This window comes from Ambystoma mexicanum, chromosome 12 (genome assembly GCF_040938575.1).
Source record: "Ambystoma mexicanum isolate Mex_15411 chromosome 12, UKY_AmexF1_1, whole genome shotgun sequence".
In the NCBI taxonomy this organism is placed as follows: Eukaryota; Metazoa; Chordata; class Amphibia; order Caudata; family Ambystomatidae; genus Ambystoma; species Ambystoma mexicanum.
Window position 1 is genome coordinate 34,501,568 of NC_090936.1, and position 19,443 is coordinate 34,521,010.

Here is a 19,443-nt window from a genome sequence, read left to right on the forward strand (position 1 = left end):
ATTAGGGTCAGGCAAACCAGGCAAGTGGAGCACACCTGTAACCTCTTAAAGGAGCTAAGGTGTATAAAAGGAGGTACCGAGAGAGTAGTTGGGCAGAAGCAGAAGGAGAGAAGGCAGCACCAGGAAAGCCAGTTTAAACCGCGAGTGTCCCAGTGAGAGCGGAGCACAGAGAGGCTGGAGGATTGCAGAGGAAAGTCAACTAATCTCTTGGCGCGGGAGCCTGGTCTCCAGGGACCCGGTGGAAGAATCTGAAGGAACCCGTGTGAAGTCGGTTCCTGTATTATGGCTACAGGCTACTCGTTATCCTCCTTAGAAGGGCCAGCCCAGGCTGTGAGGGGCAGATTGTCAGACCCCGAGAAGAAGCCGATCACTGGAAAAGTATCCATGTACGCGCGTAAGGAAGAAAGACACGCTTGTGAAAACTGTGAACCTCTATCAGTCTAACTATAAAGGGATACTTTGTGTATGAAAGTTCATTGTGAAACGCTTCTATATGAAACTGCAAGCCTCATACAAAAAGGGAGCGGTGCACATACATGAAGTGGGAGCAAAAGCCGAAATGAAAAAACCCTTGAGAAACAGTTAGTGCCAACGGAATAAACTGAATGAAACTAAACTAATAAAACGGAATGGATTGTTCCTTTTATATGAATAAAATAATACTGCCTACGAAATATTGAATACCGATCTGAAAAGAGAAAGTAAGAAGAATCGATTACAACAATACGAATATAGCCAAAAACCATCCTTATTGAACTCTGCATTGAGGAACCAAACATACAAAAGCCATCCTTATTAAACTCTGCATTGAGAAACCAAAAAACCTAAGTGTTAAAGTGTGTGCTGTGAACCTTAAAGGAAACCTGAATGCATGAAGTAAAAAAACAAAAAAAAAATTATACTGAAACTATGAACTACATTATGTGAACGGCTTATTATGTGTACATTGAAAAAAGCTTGTAAGCTCTTGGTTGCATGACCTGTAATGGATGGACCTGTGGTCTGAAACTGCGCCTTGACCAAGGAGCAGTTATCAAGAAGCAAAGGAACAGCAAAAGCCAAGTTCCTAGGTGCGTGACCTGTAATGGGTGGAGCTGTGGTCTGAAACTGTGCCTTGACCAGAGAAATTCTTGATGCAAACCAGGAAACTTGTGGGGGGGGAGCAGAAAACCAAGAGCCACCAGATTGTGAGAAAGGAGTCACAGAGTGGTGCAAGATCAGAGGAAAGATCAAAGCTGCAAGATATTTTCTGTCTTAAGAACTTAATACGCTTGGGGAAGGGAACCCTAAGCTTTGGCAAGTTAAAACATTTTTTTCCCAGAGATGTCATTAAGGTGCTTTATTTACAAAGTGACGCTGAATTTGGGGAAGGGAACCCTAAGTGTTGTGGTACTGCGTTGTCCTGGAACTGTGTTGAACTTGAGGAAGGGCAACAGAACTATATTTCTGTTTGGTGTTTGAAGAAAGACTAATTGAACTTTATAAAGACTGAGGAACATTTTTGAGAAGGGGCTGAAGAAATAAGCCAGAGCTGGAAACTGCTCAAAACCTTATGTTGGAATCACTGTGTAGCTTTTGGTTGATATCCCAGCACAGTGTTTGTATTAGTTGTGAGGGCAACCATAGGATTTTGACACAGACAGACTTAAGATGGACATACTGACACAGACTTTACTTTGTTTCTTTAGTTAGGGAAATCCCATCGCTGCCATCACTGAATACCGAAATCCCTCCATAGTATAGGGCAAGTTAAGCCTTCATCCATCCTGATTTATACTTCAATAAAGCATTGTTCAACTTTGAATCTGTCGGCTGTGGTGGGGTGGGGGGTTGTAGGCCGTCGCAGCCAGTTAAGGGTAGTGCTAGGCTGTTAGGAACCACAATCTTCAGTATTGTGGTCAAGCTCCAAACACCATATGTAGCTGTGCATACCAGACAGACTTCTGCCTCACAAAAGATGTAAACGGCTTGAATCCAAACTAAGGGTGGCGGGGGGGGGGGGGGGGGAGGGTGTTGTGGGGGGGCGGGAGGGGATAGATGGGGTGCATGAAGGAAATACAGGATGCAGGACAATAACATTTAACATTTAAAAATAGACTGTTCCAAATAGTGTCTGCTACGGTGGCGAAAAGGAACATGGGTTAGAGGTCACAACAAGCTCCATATATTCACCAAGGATGTTATTCTGGCACAGGTGAGGTTTTGACTAGTGTCTGGGAGGAATGTACGCATTAAAATATATTATTTATCCCTTTATATCCAATATAGGGAAATAAAGGACAGATCACCTTCACTTAGAACTGCAGAATACACGGAAGAAAGGGAAAAATGCATCATTATCCTCCCACAGTTGCATTACTTGGTTTGCAGTACACATTTCTGTTTTTCTTATATTCGTTAGGTCCCATGTAATAAGGAGTCCTTAGTGGGCGGGAGTAAACTATTTGTACCACGAGTTGCCATTTTGTCTTTCTTTCTTACCTGTTCTGTTGAGCCGTGCCATGTTCATCATAGCTTCCTGGTATGCCAATTCCACATCTTCTTGAGTTACCACCAATTTGATTTTATTCCATTTTTCTGGCTGTTGCAGGAAAACAGAATATAATTTATTTCACTAACTTCATGGATACAGACAGGAATCACATTGCAAATATTCCAATACATGTTTGCAAAGAAACAAGAAGTACTCTAGCTTCACATGCAGTGTATAATTCTGGGTCTGACAAGTACCAATAAAAACCTGAATATGGGGGCTTGGGTATTAGAAGACATTTTGCCGAAGCTACTGGTAGGATGGGTCTTTGGCTGGCTCTGCCGAGCCAGGGTTGCAATGGGGTTACAACTTATAGAGTAGCACTTTTCCACCAGAGCCATGTTAAACACTGAGTGAAGTGATTGTGCCCACAAGGAATACAGCAGTTGGCTAAGGGAAGCCAGGGATAAGGCTGATCCGGCCCTCCAAAGACGAGCTGGATACTCACTGCGTCCTCCAAAAACACACTTGGCGCATCACCGGAAATAAATTAAATGGCAGATGCAGGGATTGCAGCATCCCTGCGGGGGAAGGAACTCCAGCAGAGACGAGATTGGAAGTCCCCCACTCCTGATCATTGTTAGGCCCAGGCCTAGTCACGCGGGCCTGGGGTTGCCCATCATGTAAGGTGCAGGTGCCTTCTAGAGTAGATTTCATGTTTTTAGTATAATTCTCTCCACCTGTGAGTCCCCCAGAACCTTTTGCTGAACTCTTGGTTTGTATTGGATTCTGCTGAGTGAGTGGGAACCCTTTTCCACACTCCTCATTCTTTTACTCTGTACTTGGGAAACCTTTTAGTCTCTTTTTAGTACTTTTTAATGGAGTTATGCTGTCCTCCATGTTTTCTGGCATCTATTTTCTACTATTGCAGCACACAATATAAATTTTACTTACATTAACATAAGACTTACATAAATGTTTTATAAGGGGTTTTAAGTGTACGATGAATTGTATTCAATTTTATTAGGATTATATTTTGAATGTATATTAGGATTGCTTTTTTTTTGATGAAGTGCTATAGGTTAATGGCAAACCTAAAAAGAAAACAAAAAAAGAAATTGCAGCACACATGACCCTATGTCCAGTGTTGCTGGGAACCCTTTGTGTTATCCCTCGAGATTCTTTCCTTATCCTTACCAATTACAGTTCTTAAGGATAGAGGGATACTTTGTATCCTTCCTTAACTTTACACTATGACAGATTAGCACACACCACTTTATTTGGAATGGTGAGGGTATACCTAGCACGCCCGCCCCCCCCTGCCCTGTGACTTGTTCGTCACATAGATGTTAGGGAGAATTCTCAGAAATGTGCTAATTCCCTTCTACCCAAGAGACCCCCCCCCAGCACGTTTGCTGGACCTTAGGACTTTTACATTTCTAACCTGGAGAGAGCAAGACCTTTTTCTCACTCTCTCATGTATTTTTCTATGATTTGGACTATGGGTTTCTGTTGGTTTGGGAGTCTGAAACTCCGTAGGCATCATCTTTTCACATTGTGACACACAGCACCTTTAGTGCAGTGGCACAGGGAAGTCTTTCAGATTTCCGCAAGGTTTAAATAACTTCTCTTGGATAAACTACTGCTTCCAAGAGCAGTGAAGTGAAATGGACTACTTACATTTGTAACTTTCTAGACCCAGCACACACTATCTTACAATAGGGTGCTGGAGGGGTTACCTCGTATCCCCTTTGTCTAGTTTCTCATGTAACATTTTTATGTTACTCTTTCTACAATTAATGGCTGGTGGCAGTGTTTTACTTTTTACTACCATTTTTACTGCGTGCTGCGTTCGCAGCTGCAGCAAGGCACCCATGGGTGCCCATTTTGTCAAAATGGCCCGGTCGTCTTTTTTTGCCCTTTCTTGTTAGAAAGGTCCTTCTTGAGATTTACTCTGCATGCCAAACCAGGTTTGGCCCCTTCATTCGTTTTGTCTTTGGTGGGATTCACGAGTGAAGCCCGCCTCTGGCTCCAGAGTGTCTGGCAGGGGCAGCAAGTGAGGGAGGTGCCTGAAACTCCATGTGCTTAATCCCCTTGGTTACAGGAATGCACCCAAAGGTGATTGGCGTGCTTGCTGTCCACGGGGACTGCCACCCTGCTGTGTGATTGACATCTAGGCTGGAAGGAATGGGAGAAACCTACATAAAAGGTGAGGCTTTTTGGCTTGGAAGGCAGAGTCGACCACTGGACAATCGGAAGAAGAACTTGGAAGAGACGCCTGCTGCAACTCCTGGACCGTTGCTTTGCCTGGTGAAGCCCTGCTACTGTGCTGAAGCTCCAGATTTGCCTCGACTACAGAAGCCCTGCAAGGACAACTTATCACCTTGGGTTGGTGGGACCAATCAACCTCAAAGTGAACTTGTCTGGACATCCTCTCAGAGCTGGCTGTACTTCCATTGCTGCTGCTGGAACCGAAAGTGCCAGGATGAGGAACACCAGATTGAGTGCATCGCTTTTAAGTCAGACCTAATCTACAGGAAGATCTTCCGGATTCCGAGGAAGCAAGCCTGAGCCACATCAACAGAGTGCTGGACCCCAGATGCAAGGAAAGTCCAGAGTGGTAGCCGAGAACCGCAGTGGAGCCATTTGCTATAGATGCGAGGAGCTGAAACTGCGAAGTGCTGCTGAATTGAAGTTTGCCCATTGCTGCCGCTGACCTTCAAGTTGCAGTGCACAAGTCCTCTAGACATACTCCCTCTTGCCCCCACAACTTGAGGCCCAGGAACAACAGGATCTGCAGAGCTACACAGGAACAGAAGCCATCTGGAACCATTTCTTCTAACTGAAGGTACTGTAAAACCTAAGAGGACTTAACACTTGTTGTGTAGCCTTACTTGTTCTCAGTTGAGACTTGTCTTGCAGAGTTGCTTGCAGCGTAGCACCTCACAAGCCTCCCAGCTTGTGGCCCTACATTGATTCTACTTTTTCTACAAAGACTTCTAAAACATTGTGCAAGACTTACCTGCAAGAAGTGCTTCAGCTCACCTTCTATTGCTGTCCTGGCTCCCTGAAAGACTCTTCTTCCCTCTGAGTTTGCGTTTTATCTTTCCTCCAGGAAAGGATTAATTTACTTTGCATTGGGGAGGGGGGGGGTTCAAAAAGTACTTACCTGCTTCAGAATATTTGTGTAACCTTTGTTTTATTGCGAAAACCTTTTCTTTGACACACCACTCGGTGTGTATTTTGAAGTGTATTTTGGTGTCACTATTATATTTCTCCTCTCCAAGGAAGACTTATTGAATGTACTTAAATAAATTAATAATTAAAATTAATAATTATTTAAATCAAGAAACCTTGAGTGTAAGAGTTTATCTGAATACTTGTCACTGTAAACCTCTGTGTAAAAACACTACTGCTCACATTGAACCCTCTTGAGATAAGCATGGCTGCTCCGCAACACTAACCTGTGTAGAACAGACTTACACCAAAGGTTAGGTTCCTATTGCCAGGAGGGTGTAGGGGAGGATTGGTTCAAAGGAGCCCCCTTGCCTACATCCCTTCCCCAGGTGAGGGCCATGGCTCATCGGGCGTCCCCTCATGCCACCCGGGCCCAGGTGGTGGAGGGCTCACCTGCTGAAGACATTGCCCAAACGCAGTGAATTTAGCTAGGCCTCAGGAACCATTTTGTCTAATAAAGATGGTGTGAGCTCAGCGCACTGTAGCACGGCCCCCACCCTCGGAGAGTTTCAATTATCCCTGTGGCCGCAGCTCCCTGGCAGATCCGCTGTGAGCCCGTTCCCACGAACAAGACGGACATGAGCTAGTGTAAGATTCTAACACTAACATTTCACCTTCCGCAGTGTATCACTGCTCCCTGCATGACCCGGCCAGCGAGGCCTGGGCGAAAAAGAGAACTATAAAATGGTGATCGATAAAGCAAAAGTCCCCAAATACTAATGCCAAAACTACTTGCAATACGCGCATTTTCTTCACAAAACTTCTTCTATTAAGGAAACCTGTAAAATGTATAAATATGGTAGAATGCATGTTTACATGACACTAGCAATGAAGAACCCACACCACTGCAGTTGTGTGCAAATAATAAAAAGCGTTCCCAGGGACTATTCGTTATGTGTATCATTGAAAAGCTTACACCCCATGGTCCCGCGCCATAACCGAACTAATGCTGCTAGAGTACAAGGGAAGACAAGGGTAACCATACAGAGGGCTCATGTGAAGAACGCGCGAGAATGCACCCGTCATGTGTGTATGTCTAAGCCCCTTATGTGCCACTACCGTCACGCACGGTGGCGAGTCACTTTCTTTGTGCTCCACCAACCACACTAATACCTCACTTACTGCAAATGTATATGCATATAACTAAATGTTGTAGTTGTTAAAACATAAGTGTACAAATAATGTGCTCAGACTGGCTATATTTGAGAGACATTTAGCAAAGTTAAAATGTATGTCTTCGTATGATTCAAATGAGTATTGTATAGTATTTGAATGTTTATGATGTTTTCACCTAAAATTGGCAACACACGAGGAAAGATACCTTTATGAATATGCGCAAGGCCATTCCCCCTCCCTCCCTGCGAAGACTGCCAAACAAGAGAGCAGAGGCCCGCGCCGCGCTGCTCCACCTCCCCCAACTAGGCTGGAGCCGCTTCAAAGATTTGTAGTCCCCTCTGCAGCACCCAAGGCCGTGGCCCGCCACCTGCATTATTTACAGCTCAGCAGTAAACCTCCGCCTGAATACACAAATCAAAAGGCGCCCCCTCTTAAACCCCACAACCCACCGGATCACCTTAGACTTATGGCCCCTGTACAATTAGGACACCCAATACTGTGGCAACATACAGCAGCACATTCATAACGACTTCCAACAAGACAGAAAGACATGTACCGCCTGTCCCATGCCCTGAGACTTAGCCCCTCGACCTATGGTACCGGTCAACAGGACACTGGTAACCATGCACTGATGAATCACCATCAAACCCCTCACAAGGTGCATTCCTCCTGTGTTGCATTAACCTGTAGAATAACCTATTGAAAGATTTACTAAAGAAGATAATATTGCAATAACTGAATGACTGCGGTGTGCATGGCCTAGGGCAAATAAGTCAGGAAAAGACATTCATCTCTGACACTGGCCGCAATGGCACAACACCACCGCCCGGATGAACTCAGCTGACCTGCCAGGCCCAGCCCAACCCAGGAGGCTGACCAGTGACGTCCTCCAGCCAAGGCCAACCACATCGCAGCAGCACCTATAGCTAGTCGTCGCCACCCAATCATCCCATTGAACTTGTGCCCCCTATAGTGTGTAGGTTCTGATGACGTTCTTTGTAAATATATACGCCTGTCTTTGCTATTGTCAGACAGAGCGCTCTCGGAGTTTGCAGAGTTCTTTGCATGCCCTATTCTGATTGATAAACTCCCATTTACGCTCACCCGCACTCTGTCCTGGCCTTATTCCCATTTTGGGAGAGTCCTTCATTGTCTCTCATTGCGGGGTGGATCGTGCTGGTTGGGGACGCTTGCCTTCAGTGGTGACCCCGAAAGCGTGATTATTATTATTTTTTCCCAACCTATCACTACCGTCCCCTTTTGGTACGAAAATCTCCAGTCGAAAAGGGATACGTACGGTGCGCCGGCTCCGGGAGGCTGCCCGCCAACGGCGACCGGTACGCTCAGAAGTGCGCACTCAACAGAGACAGGGTACGGGATCCCGGTTGAAAAATCCCCTTTGAGTACTGCTCGCCAGAGCCGGGGCTGACTGTTGAGCGGACGGCAGCACTGCCTGGACGGACCCAGTTTCGGAGACTATCTGTTCAAGACGGGCACGTGAGTATTGAGTGCGAGCGATCATAAAGGGAGGAGAGGAAGGAATTTAGGACAGGGAACGAGGCGGGGTAAAAAAGGGGGCACGTAGGTCTACTAAGGACCATCTTAAACTTTCTCTACTTTTTCTTTGCATATGGCCATTAGGATTAAGAGGTGAATAAGAGATAAAAGTGACGGGAACCTAGCTCCGAGAGGGGGTGGAAGGCGGCGCTGCATAGTGCTATCTTGACTGGTACTGGGAATATATGAAGAAGTGGAAAACAAGATAAAAGTGTCTGGCAAAGGGAGACACGGAGAATATATTAGTGACTGCTATTCTTTCTATTCTTTTCTTTAGGGTTGTGGGAGAAATAAAAGTGGGATTAGTACAAAACGATAGAGATAACGTGAAAGACAGAGTTTTACTGTAAAAGTGAAGATCAAACCTATACATATATCTGAATAAGACAGACAGGGACAGCCGGCCAGTGAGGAAAGGGAGGGTAAATTGAACTGTGAATAGAGTGTTACAGAGAGGTGTGTGCACATAGTCTGCGTCAGGAGATAATTTGGTGTGATGGGCATGTAAGAATGGTCATAAATGCATAGCCATTGAGTGGTCATGTTAAGTGTGGCCAGACAAAGCTTTATAAAAGACAAAAGTAATAAGGTGAAGTGAGTGTGTACCTTTTTGATTTCTGAGTTAACATTGTCGAGATTACTGATGGTTTGCTCTTGTACGTGCCCCCCAAAGAGAATGGAATAGAGGCTGTGTACAGCCACTCTTATGGTGTGCAGGCAAGGGTCCCCACTATTTGAGTAAGACATAAAATACGAGGACTCACATGGTGACACGCTTACATTGTAATATTGAGGTAAATAGAGACACATAAGTACCAGGAGGGCGCAAAGTATGGGGGCAGAAACACCCTTATCACATACTTGTAAGAACCTACCCGGTTATGCGGAGCGGATTAAGAAATATCATGACCAATGGATCACAGAGTTGAAGGGCGAGGGGTTGCCCCAGATATGGCCCGAAGGGGGTTCATTCGACAAACGTGTTCTAGATATGGTAGCTACATGCATTTGTTTGAAATACAAGGGGAAGCAGTTGCATAATAGGAGAGAAATATTAGATCTCTGGAGGTTGTTTGAAGAGATACCACCGCCTAAGCCACAAGAATTAAACCCTGATCTACCATCTACCACTGACAATCCACTAATGATACAGAAAGATGCTAAAGCATTACCTGATGCAGAGCCACCAATAGAGGTAATAAGTTTATACCCAATACTAAACAAGCCAGTGCCCGCAGAGGGGTACAGTGACCCCACTTATGTGTCTCCCCCGACAACTACCACAACCCAAAGGCCAACGGCCAACGGCACCCCCGCCATACGAGAGTACTAGGGAGCGAGCCCAGGTGAGCACACCAAGAGTGGACATAGAAAAGCTAACAGACGATCTAGAGTCAAGACTCTCGATAGCCAAAGATGAGCTCTCGAGGATAAAAAGCATATGTGAGCGAACAGCACTTAATGAAGCGAGATCAGAGCGCGTGTCTAGAGCGCAGAGCAAGGGTAGAACACTTGAAGGAGGGTGGAAAAAAGGCGAGATACTGTTCAGAATCCAAGAAGAACCAACCCGAATAATTGAACTAGAGACACGAGAGGGATGTACTGACAATGAAGAAAGGCCTATAGGGGACAGGGAGGAGCTACTATGTGATATAAGGGACGATTTGGAGGAAAGCGACAGGTTGAGCATGGCAATGGGAGGGGGAAGCGAAGGGTTGGATGGTGCATGTTCAATGAGAACACTGGATGATGAGTGGACGGGGCGATTAAGAAACCGGGTGGGGAAAATGGCATCATTGGGAACATCAGGAGCGAAGACGGGTACAGATACCACAATGAAAGGGAAGTTGCAGCTCCCGCTAATACATAGGGGAGGAAGGAGGCCGAATTACATACCCTGGGCTCAGATGGATAAGGCCAACTTACTAAAGTTATTGCCCCCGTTATCGGGAGGGGCGAGCAAGTGGATATACGCCTTTGAGAAACACACTGCCGGGGTACCCTTAGCAATAGGAGATGTGAAGAGCTTGCTTGTATCAGCAGTGGGGGGATCAGGCTGATAAGAGTATGGGTCAAGGCTGGTTTCCCGGGAGTAACATTAGACTGCGACCGCCATGATGGGGCCTCCTTTAACATAGTGCGTGCAAGGGTGTGGGATGCTTTGCGGGAAACGTTTCCAGACACCCCAGACTTACAGTCAGTAATGCAGTGCACAATGAATGATGGGGAAGATGCTATGGATTACATTTTTCGGGTCCAGGAGATGTGGAGAGCAGAAACGGGTACGCCCTGGTATCAATCAACATCTTTATTTTATTTCATTATAAAGAGGGGGTTGCCGAAGGAGGTGCAAAAGGCGCTCGACAAGATAGCAGGTATTGAAGCGAAAGGATGGCCTGAGATTCAGAGCATAATAGTGCACCACTGTAAGCGAATAAAAGAAAGGGAGAAGGAGGTGGCGCAGAAAAGGTTGGCAGACGAAGCGAAACTAGTGCAGACAAAGTTGGTGAAGGTCGCAGCAGCAGTAGCCGCGCTCCCACACAGCAGGGAGGGAGATGAGGAAGAGGAGGGGCTGGTAGCAATACAAGGAAGGATGGCAACTAATTGGGCAGGACAAAGGCAGTGGAACGAGCAGGAACAAGGCGGAGGTCCGCAGTGGCAAGAGTGGGCCCCTCGAGGGGGGGCGAGGTGGGTACAGGGGCCGAAGAGGAGGTGGACCCGGGTACGGGGGAATGGGAGGAAATGGATGGCAGGGTCCCAGAGGAGCGCAAGGGAGCTGTTGGAACTGCGGGAGATGGGGACATTACTCTAGGGAGTGTAGAAGCAGACCCAACAATGGATTTCAAGAGGCAGAACATTATGGCCATCCCCATCCGGGGAGCCCATATGGTCTCCCAATGGGACAACAACAAAGAAACACAGGCCAGGGGTACAATGAACAACATTAGGGTCATCGATACAGAACACAGAATCACCCACAAAACAATGACACTATGCATTACACGGCAGGCAACCCTTTTGCAACAACGTCAAATGGAGCACCAGCCCCCTATAGTGGCGTGTCGGTGGTCTCAGGGAGTGTGTTCAACCAAAGGGGGGCAATGAGACACCCCGCATAGGACAGCCCACAGAGAACACTTGCGTGTCCAGTTCTATCTACCACCTACGATGCAGCAGAGGAACCATTGGTAGGGGCGCAGATAGGAGACAAGCAGTTCATATTCATGGTGGATTCGGGAGTGGAGAAATCATGTATTAGGGAGGGCCGGTTCCCGTTATCTAACCGGAAGTTAGAGACGCAGGGGTTCTCTGGGGCTGTAATTGAAGTTCCTTACACAGAAGCATTGGATGTGACGGTAGGAGGTAAAACTGTGAAAACACCCTTACTGTATTATGAACATTCGCCAATAAATTTACTAGGGAGGGATCTTCTTAGCAAACTCAACATGACGATATCATTCACTGAGAGAGGTATAGTGTGTTCAACACCCGGAATATGCCCATTACGTGTAATGCTGGTAGTACAGGCTCACACAATCACACCAGAAATACAAGGTTTGCCAGTAAACGAGGAAATGTTTATTGAAGGACTAAAGACACTGGCCCTCATAATTCCCGAGCTAAGAAGAATGGATTGGAGGATTCCAGCGGAGTTCCTCTTCCGCCCAATAGTGTGCCCTGACACAGCACCAGGATCAGTGGTATCATTAGATTTGCACGCTGTACAGGTATCTGCGAAAAGGACTTCTGTGATTGGAATAGATATAGAAGGATGTGAGTGGCGTACAGTACTGTGTACGAATGCCAACATTGCCCTAAGAGACTTAACTGATGAGGATCTCTTCTCAGATTCAGAGGGGGATGGTGAAATAGTAATGGAAATAGCAATGCCCTGTGACATTTTGATTCAAGCTAGGGAAATCCCTGTTCAGCTGATGGCAGTGGTGGGAGCACCACCGTCATTCTACGATGATGACATGAGGCTCGTACCAAATAATTTGTGGACGACAGGCCCCCATGATGTAGGGTTGTTGCATGGAGTACAACCTGTGATAATAAAACTAAAACAAGGAGCAATTCTACCCCGAGTGAATCAGTATCCACTGTCCTGTGAAGCTGAAGAAGGGATAAAAGAGACAATAAATGCACTACTAGCACAAGGGATAATAGTGCCTTCAAACTCCCCATGTAACACATGCATTTACCCAATCAAAAAAGCGAAGGGAGGGTCTTGGAGGACGATACAGGATTTACGCCCCCTAAATGATGTAATTCAGAAAGAGTTCCCTTTGGTCCCGAACCCTGCATCAATATTATGCAGCATCCCAAAAACGGCATCACATTTCACGGTGGTCGACTTGAAAAACGCATTTTTTCTCCATCCCCCTGGCTGAAGAGAGCAGATACCTGACAGCATTTACACTAGGGGGAAAGAGATATGAACATTGCAGATTACCGCAGGGATACTGTGAGAGCCCGAGCATATTCAACCGCATACTACATGAAGACTTAGGAAACCTATCAGTTGAGAGTACAATCATTCAGTATGTAGACGATTAACTCGTCTGTGGACAGGACAAAGAAGCATGCAGAAAGGATTCAATAACACTCCTGACCCTGTTGGCCAATAAGGGGTACAAAGTAGACAAGGGAAAGCTACAGTACTGCCTGACAGAAGTCCTATACCTGGGACAGCTAATATCAAAAGATGGAAAAAGAATAATCCCCGACAGGGTAGAAGCAATAAGATCAGTAGGAGAACCCACAACAGTGAAAGACATGCAGAAATTCCTGGGAATGTGCAACTATTGCCGAGCATGGATATTAGATTATGCAGCATACACCAGACCCTTACTACAAGCGCTCAAGGAGGCCCAACAGGAGAACAAGAAAATAGAATGGTCAGAAGAAATGAGCGCCTCCTTCAAATCATTAAAAGAGTTGATTTCAAGCGCTCCAGTGCTCGCAAATTCTGATTATGGGCGCCAATTTTACCTGTTCTCACACTGCAAGGGAACACTCATGACAGCTGTACTGACACAGAAGACGTCACTAGGGCACAAACCTTTGGCTTACTATAGTGGCACTTTGGATGCTGTGATGCAAGGACATTTCGCGTGTGAGCAATCGCTCGCTGCAGCCGCGTTCGCAATCGAGAAAAGTGCCACAATCGTAATTGGATGCCCTGTGACGTTGTTTGTGGAACATTCATTATTTGCAATACTTGAGAGGTCAAAAAGCACACTGACAACACAGCGGGCAACCGCCTATGAAATAATATTGTCCAGCGCCAACATCCATGTGGTGCGATGCAAGACAGTGAATCCAGCAACATTCATTACAGAAGCATGCACACTAGAGGACATGCAGGACCACGATTGTGCAACTTACACAGGAGAAAGTGGGGAGGACACAGTGGTGTGTGAGAACGCTCCGAGCGAGGGGGAAGTGTACTTCGTAGACGGGTCAGCATCAATTGACATGGACACGGGAGAGAAACATGTGGGTATGGCAGTGGTGAGATTAGAAGATGGTGAGTATGAGACACTAGTGCAGTACCGCCTCCCATCACATTACTCCGCACAAGCAGCAGAACTGATTGCCCTCATAGAAGCACTACATGCAGCTAAAGGTTGTGCAGTAACAATCTACACAGACTCAGCTTACATGACGACAACAGTACATGGGGGTCTAGCACGATGGGGGTGGAGGGGGTTTCGACGAGCAGATGGAACTCCAGTGCAGCATGCAGAATTGCTGAAGGAGTTGATTGAGGCCCTACAAGATCCCACAGCGGTAGCAATAGTGAAGTGCCAAGCACATACATCCAACACAGATGTTGTGTCTTTGGGAAACGCGGCAGCGGACGCTGCCGCCAAAGAAGCTTCCTACTTTCAGAAATATGAAGCAGGTAAGTACATGCTGCAGCACAAGACAAACGAAGAGCTCCCAGAAGGGTACAATATGATGCCTATATCACAAATACTAGAATTACAGGAAGGAGCAAGTGCAGATGAAAAATTGATGTGGGTAAAAAGAGGGTGCAGCCAATCGGCAACAGACTTACTGTGGCGACAAAATAACTCAGGAAAAGTGGTAATGCCAGTAAAGTTATTGGAAATAGCGTTCCAACAACTACACTTCCCAGCACACAACACGAAACAGCATATTGCAGCAGAGATACAGGAGGAGTGGTTCGTGCCCAGTCTTCAGGAGCACTTATCCCGATTGACACTGGAGTGCACAACATGTCAGATATACAATTCAGGAATGACACTACGTACGCTCAGGGGAACAATTCCAAAACCGATTGGGCCATTCAGAGAGTTACATATCGATTACGCGGACATGGGAGAAAGGTGTAATGGGGCACGCTACATGATTGTGGTTGTATGCCCATTTTCAAGGTGGGTAGAAGCAGGCCCATGTGCACGACCTGATGCTAAAAGCGCCGCAAAATTCCTAGTGAGGGAAGTATTTCCACGCTGGGGAATTTGTGACATGATTCGCTCAAACAACGGCACTCACTTTGTAAATGAGCTCTTCAAGGAGGTAACAACACTGTTGGGAATAAAGCATAAATTGTGCTCGATTTATCATCCTCAAAGTAATGGCGTAGTGGAAAAGATGAACGGTCTGTTAAAAGGAAGGTTATCGAAACTATGCTTTTCATTAAAAAAGAATTGGATTTACTGTTTGCCCCTTGCGCTGTTTGAGCTGAGAAATCAGCCAAGCAAGGACCACCATTTGTCCCCGCACGAGATCGTGACTGGGAGACGAATGCACACAGCACACTCCCCACTGCGCGAACACTCAGATGCACACAGAAGCGCTGCGATATTGGGAGACGAGTTCACAGACTATTTGAAGAAATTAACGAGGGCAGCGCGCGCAATATCAAAGCAGCTCTCTCCGCCTTTCACGAGAGAGGAGGGAAACACCACAGGGTCTGTTACGGAGCCTGAAAGACAGCTACAGCTGATGCCGGGTGAATTCATTTATGTCAGGAGTTTTGTGCGCCGGTGGAACGCACCACGGTTCCAGGGCCCATACGAGGTAGTGTTTTGCACGCCCACGGCAGTAAAAGTAAAGGGCCTAAAGTATTGTGTACATTTGACAGATGTACGAAGGGCATATAATAATGTGCAGGAAGAGGTGGATGAGGAGGCACAGACAACAGCAAACAATGCAAATGAGCAGAATGTCTGAATATGAACTTGTGTGTGTGACAGTAATGCACCTGAATGAAAAAGTGGCTGACAAGTATACGTGCATTTAAGGTTAAAAAAAAAAAAAAAACATTCTTTTGTGGATATATATGACAATGCATTACTTACCGTAAAGGCATTTCTGATGGTTGTATCTGCTTAGATTCACATGCTGTGCATAGGTCCGACATCCAGTGGTCACTGCGGAGTATTGCATTTTGTTTTTCGTAGTCGAAAAGGGGACGTCGACAAGGCGTGTCTGTAACACTATCCCTATAGTGACGTGCGTTGTACCCACAATCCCTCACGCGTCGAGGTCCCTCTGTTTGTATTTTTCTGCCCTGAGGGAGCCTTCTAGACGTGAGTGAGTACAGAAAAGAGAGAAATATAGGAAAGGATGTCTATGTTCCTTCCATCCGAGCGAGGAGGAAGGGCGGGCGCTTGTGAATCTAAGCAGATACAACCATCAGAAATGCCTTTTACGGTAAGTAATGCATTGTCTTCTGATGTTTGTTAATCTGCTTAGAATCACATGCTGTGCATAGACTAGCGAGCAGTACCCGGAGTTGGCGGTGGGTTATGAGAAGGAACAGTAGAGAAAAGATGTCTTAATACTGCCTGTCCCACCTGGGAGTCAGATCTAGAGTGTGCGTCTAGACAGTAGTGTTTTGTAAAGGTGTGCACAGAACTCCAGGTAGCCGCTTTGCAGATGGACTCAAGGGGAACATTTGCAATGAATGCTATGGAAGCCCCAGTGCCTCGAGTGGAATGTGCTCTTGGCTTGAAGGGTAGTTCTCTCTTAGCAAGAGTGTAACAGAGAGTGATGCATTGTACAATCCATCTAGATATAGTGGACTTAGAAACTGCATCTCCTTCTCTTCCTGCTGCCACCGAGACAAAGAACTGATTAGTCTTTCTCAGTGGCCTGGTTATTTCCATGTAGAACATGACAGCTCTGCGTACATCTAGTGTGTGCAGACTCTTTTCTCCCAAGCTGGAAGGGTTTTGAAAGAACGTTGGTAGTTCTATAGACTGGTTTACATGAAATTTCGAGATGAATTTTGGTGCAAACCTTGGGTGTGTGCGTAGAACCACCTTATCCTTGTGAACTGTTACGAAGGGGTCTAGTACAGAAAGAGCCTGTAGTTCACTTACTCTCCTAATGGAGGTGATAGCTATTAGGAAAGCAGTCTTAAGAGTGAGGTATTTAAGAGTTGCCTTGTGCATGGGTTCGAAAGGAGTGCCCATGAGTCTAGAAAGTACCACGTTTAAGTCCCATCCGGGAGCTGGGTTAGCTATCGGAGGGTGTATTCTCTTTACCCCCTCCATGAAGGCCTTGATAACTGGTATCTTCCACCACGACACTTTAAGTTGGGAAGTGGTGTATGCAGAAAGTGCCGCTAGGTGGACTTTAATGGAATTAAACACTAGACCTGAATCCAGTAAATGGGTCAAGTACAGAATAATGTTAGTGGCAGAGCAGTCAACCGGGTTGATGTTCTTACCTCTACACCAGATGACAAATCTTTTCCACTTGCTAGAATAGCAGTGGCGAGTATTAGGTTTTCTGGCTTCCCTGAGGATGTCCATACATCTCTGTGGGAGATGTAAATGTCCAAATTCTATGATCTCAGGAGCCAGGCTGCTAAGTTCATGGTCTGAGGGCATGGATGCAGTGTCTTGCCCTTGTCTTGTGACAGCATGTTGTACGGGCAGGGAAATTTCATTGGGGGAGATAGGGACATCTCCATCAAGTGAGCGAACCATGGCTGCCGGGCCCACATTGGGGCCACTAGTATCATGGTAACCTGCTCCTGGTGCATTTTGTGCACCACTTTGTTGAGGAGGGGAGTCGGGGGAAAGGCGTAAACAAATTTCCCTGACCATTGAATCGACAGACCGTTCCCCTTGGACTGGTTCTGGGGGTACCTGGAGGCGTAACTTTGGCATTGTGAGTTCTCCAGGGTTGCGAACAGGTCTATTTCCGGGAATCCCCATTGCGTGAAGACGTCTAAGACGATGTCTTCGTACAATTGCCATTCGTACTCTTCGGGCAGGGGGAAGTCTCTGCTGAGTTTGTCTGCTAGCAGATTGAGTTCCCCTGGTACATGTTGTGATAGTAGGAACATGTGTTTGAGAGCCCACTTCCATATATTCTGGGACAGCTTGGACAGTCCTCTAGAGTGAGTGCCCCCTTGCTTGTTGAGGTAGTACATGGCTGTGGTGCTGTCTGTGAGGACCATCACTGTCTTTCCTTGTAAGCGTTCCTGAAAGGCTTTCAGTGCTTTGAACACCGCTAGTAGTTCCAGCAGGTTTATATGCTTGGATGCTAAGCTCGGAGTCCTCACTCCGTGAGCAGTCTGATGGGATAGGTGAGCCCCCCATCCTGTAAGGGATGCGTCTGTGGTTAGAGTGGCTTCCACTGCGGGTGTGGCAAAAGTTTTCCCTACTAACAGGTTTTCCTTTGTCCACCACCGTAGCGAGAGAACCAAGGCCTGCGAGACCACCACTAGATCGTCCCACTGTCCGCTGGCCTGACACCACTGGCTGTAAAGCCACTTTTGCATTGGGCGCAAGCGCGCGTGAGGTACCAAATAAATACATGACGCCATCATCCCTAGCAAGCGCATTGCTTTGCGTACCGTCACCTCTCGACCTGCCACATAACAGGGGATCTGAAACAGCATGTTTTGGACCCTCTCGTTGGAGGGGAAGACGAGGCCGTCCTTTGTTCGAATTAGAGCCCCTAGGAATTGTTTGATTTGGCTGGGGTCTAAGCTGGACTTCCTTTCGTTGATGGAGAAGCCCAGTTGGGACAAAAGGTCTACGGTCTTTTGGGTATTGGAGTAGCATGTTTCGTAAGAATCCCCTGTTATGAGCCAGTCGTCGAGGTAAGGGTATACCGGGATGGATAACCTGCGCAGGTGGGCCGCTGCCACTGCCAGTACGTTCGTGAATACCCTTGGTGCAGATGCTATCCCGAAGGGTAGTACTCTGAACTGGTAGTGTTTGTTCTCTATCTTGAACCTGAGGTATTTTCTGTGCGCTGGCAACATTAAAATATAAAAGTATGCATCTTTCATGTCTAGTGTTGTCATGTAATCCCCCTGTGATAACAGTGGGATTACTTCCTGCAAGGTCACCATACGAAACTTTTGGGGTTTGACAAACTTGTTCGCTGGGCGCAGATCTAATACAGGGCGCATGGTTAAATCCTTTTTGGGTACAAGGAAGAACACTGAATAAATACCTTCTGTTACCTGAGATAGGGGGACAGCCTCTATAGCTTCTTTTTTCAGTAGCTCTTCTACTTCTTGAAGAATAGTGAGCTGTTCCGGTGTCATGCGTCGGTTCCGTGGGGGTCTGTATTTCAGGGAACCGTTGAATTCGATGCAGTATCCGTGGGCTATGGTGGATAATACCCAGCGGTCTGACGTTATTCCCTCCCATGCTGAAAGGAACGATGTTAGCCGGCCCCCGACCGGTGATGCATGGGAGGGGACCCAAATCTTCTGGTCATTTGTTGGTATTGGGCGTGGGGCCTTTTGGACTGGAGCCGCGACCTCTTCCTTTGCCACGACGTTGGCCTCTTTGACTGAACTGGGTGCTTTGGTTAGAGGGCCAGTTGGTAGCAGAGTAAAATTGCTGTTGGCTTTGCTGCTGGCGTTGGCCACGAAAGGAGCGTCTATTGCCATAGCTGCGTCTGTTAGGTGGCCTAGAAATTTGGTCAAGAGTCTTGATGGTATCAAACTCTTTCTTCGCATGTTCTAGGGCCTCATCAACTGCTTTCCCAAACAGATGTGTTTGTTCTATGGGCTTATTTATAAGGGAAGCCTGGGTTTCCGGCTTAAA

The 19,443-nt window shown here is 46.7% G+C and overlaps 1 protein-coding gene across 1 annotated transcript in view; it reads right to left on the reverse strand.

The window, feature by feature from the left end:
- The window catches only part of SEPHS1 (selenophosphate synthetase 1), a 181,583-nt gene that overhangs the window by 32,642 nt on the left and 129,498 nt on the right, over nt 1–19,443 (reverse strand). The window contains exon 6 of the mRNA XM_069627883.1: nt 2,482–2,581. Coding sequence (XP_069483984.1) covers nt 2,482–2,581 — 100 coding nt within the window. The remainder of the gene's footprint in view (nt 1–2,481; nt 2,582–19,443) is intronic.